The sequence below is a fragment of the Gymnoscopelus braueri genome (assembly GCF_963280865.1).
Source record: "Gymnoscopelus braueri genome assembly, chromosome: 22".
Lineage (NCBI taxonomy): Eukaryota > Metazoa > Chordata > Actinopteri > Myctophiformes > Myctophidae > Gymnoscopelus > Gymnoscopelus braueri.
Genome location: NC_137624.1, coordinates 8,425,866 through 8,437,892, shown reverse-complemented (window position 1 = coordinate 8,437,892; position 12,027 = coordinate 8,425,866). Strand labels below are relative to the sequence as shown.

Here is a 12,027-nt window from a genome sequence, read left to right as displayed (position 1 = left end):
TGTTGGTTCACTGGACAGGCACTGCTACACTAAATGGAACAGAGCCTTAATAACCCTATTATCAGTGCTAACACTTAAGGAATTAAGGAAACAGCCCAATTACTTGCCAACATGGCTGCTGTTCATAGAGCCTGTTGCAGTGAGAGGTATCCTAATGTCAACATCAACGCTCAGTGGAATAGAACTACAGACCGCACTATAATTTTAGCTGGGTCGATAGAGGGTCGATAGTCTGGGAACCGGGAGGTCCCCGGTTTGACCCCCCCGGCTCGCCCAAGTCTACGTGTCGAAGTTTCCCTGAGCAAGACACTTAAACCCCTGACAGCCATCGTGCGCTCATCATAGCCATCTGAGCGGCCATCAGCTGGGTTAAGCTGTAAAAGCAATGTCCCCTCCCCTGAGGACCAGACAATACTTACTCCCTATTGTATTTCTATAGTGGAAGTGAAGCCAGTTTCACTGAGTGTGTATGTGTGTGTGTGTGTGTGTGTGTGTGTGTGTGTGTGTGTGTGTGTGTGTGTGTGTGTGTGTGTGTGTGTGTGTGTGTGTGTGTGTTGTGTGTTGTGTGTGTGTGTGTGTCACAGCCTAACTTGGAGATCAACCACCATGCGGACAAGTCTCTAGATAGTTTCTGTAAGTGGCAGAAGTCCATCCTCAGTCACCATGGCGACGGCAACAGCATTCCAGAGAATGGGATGGCTCATCATGACAATGCTGTTCTCATCACTCGGTATGTACGCACTGTAACACACTACTACAGTATGAGTCCGTGGAATGTTGATTCTCAAACCTTTTCAATTTCAAGGACCCCCAGTTTGGTATGCACTAAGGCCATGGACCCCCATAACTCTGAGAGTGTACAAATGAAACCAAATTGGTTCCATTTGTTCACTTGCTTGTAGATCGGCTATTTTCACAATACTTGTCTGTGGAACCGAGTCAAACTAAATGTTAAGCCTCATCTCCTACAATTCCAAGTGCTTGTCAGGGTGGGGGCTCCCCAGTTCAAACATGATTATTTTGAGGGCTCCCCAGTTCAAATATGATTATTTTGAGGGCTCCCCAGTTCAAATATGATTATTTTGGGGGGTCCCCAGTTCAAATATGATTATTTTGTGGGGGGGGTCCCCAGTTCAAATATGATTATTTCGAGGGCTCCCCAGTTCAAAATATGATTATTTTGAGGGCTCCCCAGTTCAAATATGATTATTTTGGGGGCTCCCCAGTTCAAATATGATTATTTTGGGGGGTCACGGTCTGAAAAGTTGTGGAACCCTTGCCGTAAAGGTCCATCGGACCCCTGCTGGTCCCCAGACCCGGTGTTGAGAACCAGCGCTATGAAAGACAGTTTCCCGTCATCATCCTGACTGTGAATGTTAAGTAGTGTTGTGCAGCCCACTGCTTTGCCAAGCAGCTCATTCTAATCAATCACAGTCCCATCAATGAGGATTTGCTGCAGAGACGCATCAGACACACTAAAGATGATGATGAGGAACACTTTGAGTCAGTTCTAACTGTTTGCTCTTCAGACGCGACCTCCACAGCAGTGCGTTTGTCTTTGGAAGTTTCAGTGAGTTAGGGCTGATTGATCGATAGAATACTTTAATAGCAGTTTTTAAAAAGATCACACCCAGTGTGAAGTGGGCGGTGTGGTCACAGTGGTCATCACAGTGATGGAAGTTCACTTAAAGAAAAGTAATATTGTGGACCAACCATTGTACACCCCTAACTTAAAAAAAAAACATAAATGTGGTTTTTTTAAGTGCATAGTCCTATTTATAGGGCTATGCACATGTGTCATGTTTCACTAGCCAATCACAGTCCTGAATAGACTGTGATTGGCCAATCACGGTGCAGGGTTAGGGGGGTACAATGGTGGCCAATCACAGCGCAGGGTTGGGGGGGTGCAATGGGTTGGGGGGGGGGGGGTACAATGGTGGCCAATCACAGTGCAGCGAATGTCGATGTCCAAACCTCACATATAAAACCTCACATATATAAAAACAAGGGAACCAGGGGCCATGGTACTGCCATACCCCTAGTGGTTGAAATCTGAATGGCCGGAAATCTGAATGGTTTCTAAACTATGTCACGCTAAGCTTGGCCAATCAAAAAGAGGGACATGTAAGAAAACGTTTTCGTCCATATATGGACGAAAACGATAGCAAAAGGGGACCGACTAAGCCACATGTAGTACCCCCTGGGTCTGGCAAACATTTACATTAACCACTTGAACCCTAGCATCCCTTTTCTAAGGAGAACTTTAGCCAAAAATAGCAGATCTACAAGCTCACAACGCCTCGCAGCGCGATTCGTTGTGAGCTTGTAGATCGGCTATTTTTGCCAAAGAGGTATAGGTATAGAGCGGGAAAAAGAGCAGACCAAGTAGAAAAAAAAAAGTTTAATCTGAAACACAATTTTAAACAATATAGAGGGGGTCCCTGCTTCATCTCTCTCTCTCTCAGCTAGGGGGTCCTTGGGCTGAAAAACGTCAAAGAACCCCTGCACTAGTGGTCCGGAGGTCAAAAGAGGTCGAGAACCCAACCAACTGCCTGTAATGGTTGTCAAGTCTGGATGTCCTCAAGATTGGGCCTAATCGCTATGGACCTGGAACTGGGCCAGAGAGAGAGAGAGAGACAGAGAGAGACAGACAGAGAGAGAGAGAGAGAGAGAGAGAGAGAGAGAAGGACTGATGAGGGGAAGCGAAGTTTAGGAGGAGAGGAGGAGGAGGGAGAGAGCGGAGGATGACATTAAATTGAATTAGCTGTGGTCTCGGTGGTTCTTCAGAAGGTTAAAAGCTTTAGCAGTGATTGGATCATTCATTGAAATGTATGATGTGAATCCTAAAGCATAATGCCGCAGTGTTGCTCCCTCTATTGAATTACGTACAGATCGGCGTAGCCGTCGGGCGGAAACCTCATATCTCCGTATTCAAACTTTTTGTGTGTTGAATGAATGCCCTACTTGATCATACTACAGCGTCACACTAAAGCATCAAAAGTCGACGTTTTGAGCTTGTAAATCTGTAACGGTCAGATATTATATATTTGACTATTACTAATTTTTAAATCACGGGTTGTGAATGATCTCTTCAGATACAATTGATTAGGCTGAGAGTAGTGCACTTCAATAAATATACAGCAAATAAACACAGCCAGAAATAAAGCACGAAAGTTTGTGTCAATTTTAACCCTTTTATCTACTCCTTAATGACAGGAAAATAATACATGCATTGCCCAAATATAGCAGATCATGAAGCGGCCGACGGTAAAGTCCGCGTCTCGCGCACGCTCGCGCGCACGCTCCTATTGTTCCAATATAGTTCCGTGTAGCGTCTCCAAACGCTCCCCAAACAGCACGAAAAAAGTAATCCAAAAGAAATCCAAAAGAAACTTAATCCACTCCAGAAGCGGTATAATCCAAAAAGCTCGGATCTCCACGGAGAAAAGAAAAGTAATCCACGCTGGATATAAACAAAATATAAACGGTCTCACCAGTCAGAAGAATGTCCCGCAGCTCTTCCCTTTAACGGTGAGTATTGACAGTTAATGTGGCCTTTGCTATGTTCCACCTATAGCTTAGAACTAGACAAATAAATAATCAAACTGGACCAGGTCTCCCGTGGACTCCCTGTCGGTTTGTTGTCTCGTTTCGGGGCCGCGAGCCGGCAGCTTCCGCACACTATATGGTGCGTCAGTCATTCCCAGACAGACCCGTCAATCAATGTCAATCAATCAATCACAATACATCAAAATGAAAGCATAAACATTTGAACCCCCCAAACAATAACAAAATGAAAACATAGACATCACAAAAGATAGGACCTTACCCTTAAAGGATGGCGTTAAATTAAGGAATATTTTAATTCATAGGCATAAACTTTTAAATGCCATTATAAAACTAAATCCTCTTTTACACATGTGTGGCAGCGCTACATAGACCCCCCCTCCAGCCAGCGGCTTCTAGGGTGAGGTGCCATAGAACTTTTTTATGTTCACCACATTTATTGTGTCCTGTTTATCAGGTGGGTTATTCCATCCTATTCGGTAATTTACCGGCCCTAATTTTCTCAGTATTTTAGCTGGCCCTTCCCACTTCGGCGCAAGCTTAGCTGAGAACTTGTCACTGGCTTTTGAGAGAGGATGCGTCCTGACCCAGACTAGGTCACCCGGCTGGAAGTGCGCATCTTTCCTGCGGGCATTATAATACCTAGCTTGTCTAGCCTGGTGCACACCCACTCTCCTCCTGACCTCCTCCGCCATCTTCTGCTGTCTCTCCACCAGATCGTAGGCGGCTTGCTGTTCAGGAGATGGTGGTTTGTTTATCAGCCTCTCCAGTGGTCCTTGGAGCTTCCTGCCCAAGGCAAGCTCAGCAGGGACTTTGCCTGTAGTCTCCTGTTGGGCGGTGTTGAGGGCAAAACGGAACTCCGGTAGCCACTGGTCCCAGGTGTTATGATGCTGGCCGACGAATGATGCAATCATGGTTTTCAGTGTCCGGTTGACACGCTCTGTAAGGTTGGTTTGTGGATGATAACTGGTGGTGAGCTTCTGGACAACACCCCAAGCCTTGCAGAGGTCCATCAGCAAGTTGGCAGTGAATTGCGGTCCTCTGTCCGAAACCAGGTACAATGGCACACCCCAGCGGGTGAAGATTTCCTCCCTGAGGATCTTGATGAGACGAGGTGTTTTGCTGTCTCTCAAGGGGAACATCTCCACCCACTTGGAGTAATAGTCCACCACCACCAGAAGGTAACAGTTGCCGCTTTTGCTCCTTGGGAATGGACCCATGAGGTCGATTCCCAGCATCACCCCGGGTGCGGTGACTTGGGTGCTCTGCAGTAACCCTGACGGTTTGGTGTTGTCTGCCTTGTACTGTTGACAGGTGGCACAGGTCTTCGTATGATCCCATACGTCTTTGCGGACATTTGCCCACCAAGCCACCTCCAGAACTCTCAACAGGGTCTTCAGCCTGCCCAGATGGCCACCCAAGGGATTGTCATGGAAGTACCGAAGGAATTCTGGCACCAGAGACTGAGGAACAACCAACTGCCATTTTTCTCCCTGGTTTTTCACCGGAACTCTTCGGTACAATACCCCTTGGTGTTCGAAGAAGCCGATGCGATCCGGCGGAGATGTTGACTGACCGATGTCCCTCCTCAAGTCACATACTACCTGGTCTTTCTCCTGTGCCTGGGCCAATTCTGCCAAGGTGGTCGGTAGGTCAGAGTGGCTTTTGGAGGAGATGACCAGACAGGGTGATGAGTGAATGGAGAGTGGTTCATAAGCTCTGGACAGTGCATCCGGGGCGGCGTTCAGACAACCCTTCCGATAATGAACCTTGAAGGTGAATTGCTGCAAACGGAGTATCCACCGAGTCAGCCGAGATGTGGTCTTCGGACAGTTGAAAGCCCAGGACAGTGCAGCGTGGTCGGTGAAGACATTGAACTCTGGTCCCTCCAGATAGTGCCTCCATTTTTCCACCGCCCAGACCACTGCCAGGCACTCCTTCTCCGAAGTGGAATAATTCCGCTCTGGGCCTCGGAGTCCCCTCGACGCGTAAGATATTACGTGCTCACCATCCTCGGTGATTTGGGAGAGGATGGCTCCGAGACCCACTTCGCTGGCGTCCGTGTGTACCTGGAATGGCAGGGCGGTATTGGGTTGAGCCAACACCGGTGTACTCTGCAACGCCTGTTTCAGAGCGTCCATGCCATCCTGGCACTCCATGGTCCAGTTCCATTCCACTCCCTTCCTCTTGAGGTTGTTTAGTGGAGCTGCCATGTCCGCAAACCGGGGTATGAATTTGTGATACCATCCCGCAAGGCCCAAGAAACGCTGTACGGCTTTCAGGTCCCGAGGGACAGGGTAGTCCGACACAGCTTGGGTCTTGGATGGATCGACCTCCACGCCTCGGTTGGAGACAATGTGTCCAAGAAACTTCAGTTCTCGCTTGAAGAAGTGGCACTTTTTCATGTTGAGGCTGAGATTGGCAGCATGCAACTTCTGAAAGACAGATTCTAAGTTCCGAAGATGCTGCTCTTTGGAGCGAGAATACACAATGATGTCATCAATGTACACGAAGCATAGCTTTCCTCTCAACTCCGCCAAGACCCTCTCCATCAAACGTTGAAAGGAGGCTGCCGCATTCCGCAGACCGAATGGCATGGCCTTAAACTGGAACAGGCCAAGAGATGTTATGAAAGCAGTCTTCGGCTTGCTCTCCTCTGCCATTGCCACCTGCCAGTAACCAGACTGCAAGTCCAAAGAACTGAACCAGGAGGCACCTTCCAGGGATTCAAGGATGTCGTGAATGATGGGCATCGGATAAGCGTCTGGTAAGGTCTTGGCATTGACCCGCCTATAGTCCACACAAAACCTATAGGATCCATCAGGTTTGTTTACTAGGACCACAGGGGATGACCAAGCTGACTGCGACGGCTCAATGATTCCATCCACGAGCATTCTCTCCACATGGTCTTCGATGACCTTCTTCTTCAGAGGGGAGACACGATAAGCCTTGGATCGCACCGGCACTTCATCCTGCAGGAAGATGGTGTGTTTCTCCACCGACGTCTTCCCCAGTCTACTGGAGGTGACGGTGGGCCAGTCTCCCATGAGCTGGTGTAGCTCCTCCGGGCTGTCCGTGTCGTAGGGTGCCACTGACTCTCTCTGGACAGTGGAAGCCCAGCAACTTCTCATCTCCCCTGGTGGTAAGGCGTAGTAGAGGCGAATGCCTGGTTGGTACATGACGGAGGGAGACTTGTCCCACAAGCTGGAGTTGGGGTTCTGGCATAAGAATGGATAATAGGTGTAACCTTTACCTGATTTCAACCCATACCTCTTCCTAGCCAGATCAAGAATGGCACCGGTTTCAGAAAGGAGGTCCAGCCCAAGGATTAATGGGAACACAAGATGGCGGTCCTGCATCACATGGGTGTCGATAGTAGTTTTCATACCGTGCCAGTCGAAGCAGAGACCTATCTTTCCCACTGCTTGGTGAGCTGTTCCATCGGCTAGGACAAATTCCTGTCTCTCTGCCGGTAAGAGGGTTTCGTCGGGTAACATGATCCGCTTCCACAGACTTTCCTTAATCAGCGTGTATGAACTCCCAGTGTCCACAACGGCTTCTACTGATATTCCCTTGATGGTAACTGGGACTAACAGGATCCTGGGTTCTTTCTTTTTGTAGCCCTGGTGTTGTACTACTGAAAGCTCTGCTGTTTTCTGAGACTGTTTCTTCTCCTTCTTCCCCTGTTTTTCGGTACTTGCCTTCACCCTCTGCCAGTACTCCTGGGACCCTGAGAAGTCCTTCTCCACCACGGAACCCACTTTCACCAGCTGGGTCACTGTCGTCACCGTCCCCCTCAGGCAGCCAGCCACTTTCGGGTTGAGGTTACTCAGGATGCGTCTCACTATCTCGTCCTCTGGCATGTCTCGCTTCCACTTGAGACATAGTGCACGATAATCATAAGCAAAGTCCCTGAGACATTGTTCTGGTTTCTGCACCATGGCCCTCAATCTCTCCTCTACTTCAGTCATGTAGTCAGAGGGAAGGAAAGCAGACATGAAGGCATTCTTAAATGAGACCCAGTCCTGAACTTGGCTTTTTTCAGCCTTCCACCAGCTGAGTGCTGGCCCCTTGAAGACAGAAGACAGTGCTCCTAAGAGTTCCGGGTTGGAGAGGGGTCTGAGCCCAAGGAAGTTCTCACACTCCTCGACGAAGGCAAGGACATCAGAAGTTTCAGTCGTGGCGCCGAATGTAGGAAACTCCAACTTCACGGGAGGTTTGGAGTACGACGGAGAGGAGAGTGAATGTGCACCAGGCAGACTATGGGATCTAGGGGGTGCTATGGAGCTGACATCTGTAGAAACCGCTACCGTCCTGGTTCGGTTTGCCACAGGAGTGCTTGTTGGTCTTAAGCTACCAAGCTCCTTCTTCCATTTGTCATCCCTACGTAACATACAGTTCACTGTCTCTCTTTCTAGTCTCTGTATGCTTGCCGTAGTTCCCTCGTCCACCTTGGCTAGGGCAGTGTCAAGGGAGTTCCTTAGGTGGGTCTCTCTATTCAGGGCACTGTCTACAGAATCTCTGAAATCAGTTTCCAGCTTAACCACCTGTTCCTTCAGGGAATTCACCTCCCCTTTAAGTTCCCCATAATCAGCCCTCATAGCATTCACTTGGTCTTTAAGCTGCCCAAAATCAGCCTGGGTAACATACTGTATTCCCTGTCTGTCACCAGTGACATTTGATTCAGCCTCAACCCCATCACCATCATCATCCCCCTCATCGTCATCATCATCGTCATCATCACCATCATTATCATCGTCATTTTCACCAGGTGCTTTAACTTCGTCATTTTCTATGTACAAATCACTCAACAAAGAGGATATTTCATCAGTAGGATTTCTCCTTGTGACAAAAGGTCCTGCAGTGAAATCTGGGTCAGCAAATAAAGGCATACTTTCATTCACTGGAGTAGAGGGAGCAGCAATAACTTCGGCTGTATCTACTGGGTGTTCTGCCATATTGTTCAATGTTCAATACAAAACAAACAAAACAAAATCAATTTAAATCATTCCCCGTACGGGCCACCATATGTAACGGTCAGATATTATATATTTGACTATTACTAATTTTTAAATCACGGGTTGTGAATGATCTCTTCAGATACAATTGATTAGGCTGAGAGTAGTGCACTTCAATAAATATACAGCAAATAAACACAGCCAGAAATAAAGCACGAAAGTTTGTGTCAATTTTAACCCTTTTATCTACTCCTTAATGACAGGAAAATAATACATGCATTGCCCAAATATAGCAGATCATGAAGCGGCCGACGGTAAAGTCCGCGTCTCGCGCACGCTCGCGCGCACGCTCCTATTGTTCCAATATAGTTCCGTGTAGCGTCTCCAAACGCTCCCCAAACAGCACGAAAAAAGTAATCCAAAAGAAATCCAAAAGAAACTTAATCCACTCCAGAAGCGGTATAATCCAAAAAGCTCGGATCTCCACGGAGAAAAGAAAAGTAATCCACGCTGGATATAAACAAAATATAAACGGTCTCACCAGTCAGAAGAATGTCCCGCAGCTCTTCCCTTTAACGGTGAGTATTGACAGTTAATGTGGCCTTTGCTATGTTCCACCTATAGCTTAGAACTAGACAAATAAATAATCAAACTGGACCAGGTCTCCCGTGGACTCCCTGTCGGTTTGTTGTCTCGTTTCGGGGCCGCGAGCCGGCAGCTTCCGCACACTATATGGTGCGTCAGTCATTCCCAGACAGACCCGTCAATCAATGTCAATCAATCAATCACAATACATCAAAATGAAAGCATAAACATTTGAACCCCCCAAACAATAACAAAATGAAAACATAGACATCACAAAAGATAGGACCTTACCCTTAAAGGATGGCGTTAAATTAAGGAATATTTTAATTCATAGGCATAAACTTTTAAATGCCATTATAAAACTAAATCCTCTTTTACACATGTGTGGCAGCGCTACAAATCTTCTACTTTTGCTGTTTTTGAATTTGAATCCTGAAAAGCCGCACACGCGCACACGCACACGCACACACACACACACACACACACACACACACACACACACACACACACACACACACACACACACATACACACACACTGTCGCTGTCGGGCAGAAACCTTGTATCTCCATATTTCAACTTTTTACGTCCCCCACGTAAAGTAATTCCCTACTTTGCCGTACTAAAGTGTCATGCGAAAGTAGCAGAAATAGCTACAAGCTCACAAGAGCTTGTAGATCTGGTACGTGGAATGTCTGGTGTGTGTGTGTGTGTGTGTGTGTGTGTGTGTGTGTGTGTGTGTGTGTGTGTGTGTGTGTGTGTGTGTGTGTGTGTGTGTGTGTGTGTGTGTGTGTGTGTGTGTGTGTGTGTGGTGTGTGTGTGTGTGTGTGTGTGTGTGTGTGTGTGTGGCTGAATGACCGGGGAGCCTCAGGGGTCCTTGAGGGGGTTCCCGGGGGGGGGGTTCCCAGCAAAATGAGTTAATATTGCATCAGAATCAGTAATTTTGGGGTTCCTTGACATGAACACATGTCAAGACGAAATACAACCACCCCAATTGTATAAGTTATATTGTATTAACATACTCTACCATACAGATTGGACAAATGTACATTTTATTCATTAAAAAAAAGTTACATAGTGCCGCTTTGAGATGTATTTAGACTAAAGAATGGAATAGTAAACAATGTCCTATTTAGGCCTGTCACAATTATTACATAATCGCCTAATTGCAATTATTTGAGATAATCACAATTATTATTCATATTTGTCATAATCGTTTCCATGTTGAAAAGTGTTCACATATGTTCAAACATTTTAAAAAATAGTGGAAATAGCCGATCTTCAAGCTCACGACTTGTCTCAATGCGACAGTTTCACTGATACAGTACAACACGTTTGAGCGTTGTTGTTAGATATGGCTATTTTCAAAGACACGTAATAGTTTCTGTTCTTTTTTGCCTTTGTTTTTCTGACTACAGGTATGACATTTGCACGTACAAGAACAAACCCTGCGGTACCCTTGGTGAGTGCTGATCAATAGTGACTTACATCTAGGTCACCTGTCATGTCTTGATCTGGTGATCTGTTTTCCCTGCTTCAGTGTATTGTTTCCTTCATCCATGTTTGGTCTGAGCCAATCTGGGAACCCGTTTGGTAAAAAAAAAGAAAACAAATCTTTGTTTTTGCCTCTGCGGTCACAACCTCCTTTTTTTGTTAAACAGGGACTCTGGTTTGGCTCCTCCCCCTTTTTTAGTCAACTGCCTCCTGTGTTTATTCCTACTAACAACAACATTACATGTTGGGAAGCATCTGTGTCATTTTAGATTTTAGCTATATAGCACATTGGTTTTCTCTTTGTTTATTAAACAATAGCAGATATACAAGCTCATAGCGCATCACTTCGTGCCCCCTATGAGCTTGTAGATCAGCAATTTTGTATCTTTTTTTCATTTGTGCAAATCTTTGAATATATATATTTTTTAAAGCGAATATGTTTAACTCAAATCTCTGCAGCCAAATACATGTAATTTTGAGCACCACTGACCTAGCAACATAGGATTTTCAGAAAGCTGTTTACAAGATATTTTTTGAATCGGGCTCAGGTCTTAATGGGTTTTTTACAATTTACAATTTAGGCATTTAGCAGACACTCTTAATCCAGAGTGATTTACTGTAAGTAAGGACAACACAAGGTAATTCATCAAATGCATAGAATTAGTAATCTAGGATCATAAGTAAACCAAGAACCTATCATCAGTCTAACAGTAGAATATCCCAAAAAAACAATAATCTGTACATTGAAACTATACACACTATATGATGCCAGGTCAACAATGACCTGGCATCTGTCTACATACTGTAACATGCTATCTAAGTTACATTTTAGCCTTTGCATAAGCCTGCAAGTTCGTTGAGGCTAGGGCAAGTGCTACGGGATAAGGTGGAGTCTGAAGAGGTGAGTCTTCAGATGAAGGCTGAAAATTGGGAGTGAATCTGCATTTCTGACTGCAATGGGGAGTTCATTCCACAGTTTGGGAGCCAGAAGGGAGAAGAGTCTGGGACGTGTGGAGCGTTGTCCCGGATGTTTTAGCGAAGGTTCAGACAGCTTCCCTGTGTTAGCTGATCTGAGTGAGCGGGAGGGATCAGGCTTTGAAGATACGGGGGTGCCATACCTTTGGTTGCTTTGTAGGCCAACATCAGTGTTTTGTACTCTGTGCGGGCAGTAACTGTATGGGAGCCAATGGAGGGAGCGGAGAAGGGGGAGACATGTGAACATTTTGGTGGAAGACCAAGCGTGCTGCGGCATTCTGCATCATTTGGAGAGGTTTAAAGGGATAGTTTAAAAAAATTCTATCGATTAGTCACCCCAGGGAAACTTGAATTCATGGATATTGTTTTGTTTTTGTCGCATTCCTAAGCCAATAATGTGATGACCAGCGGACCGGTAGGCAGAGGTTCCGGCAGCAGACACAAAGGAG

At 46.2% G+C, this 12,027-nt stretch overlaps 1 protein-coding gene across 1 annotated transcript in view; it reads left to right on the top strand.

The window, feature by feature from the left end:
* Window positions 1-12,027, top strand: part of adamts6 (ADAM metallopeptidase with thrombospondin type 1 motif, 6) — a 120,480-nt gene that overhangs the window by 14,863 nt on the left and 93,590 nt on the right. Inside the window, exons 7-8 of the mRNA XM_080419522.1 lie at window positions 585-730; window positions 10,528-10,571. Of these exons, the coding sequence (XP_080275648.1) occupies window positions 585-730; window positions 10,528-10,571 (190 nt within the window). The remainder of the gene's footprint in view (window positions 1-584; window positions 731-10,527; window positions 10,572-12,027) is intronic.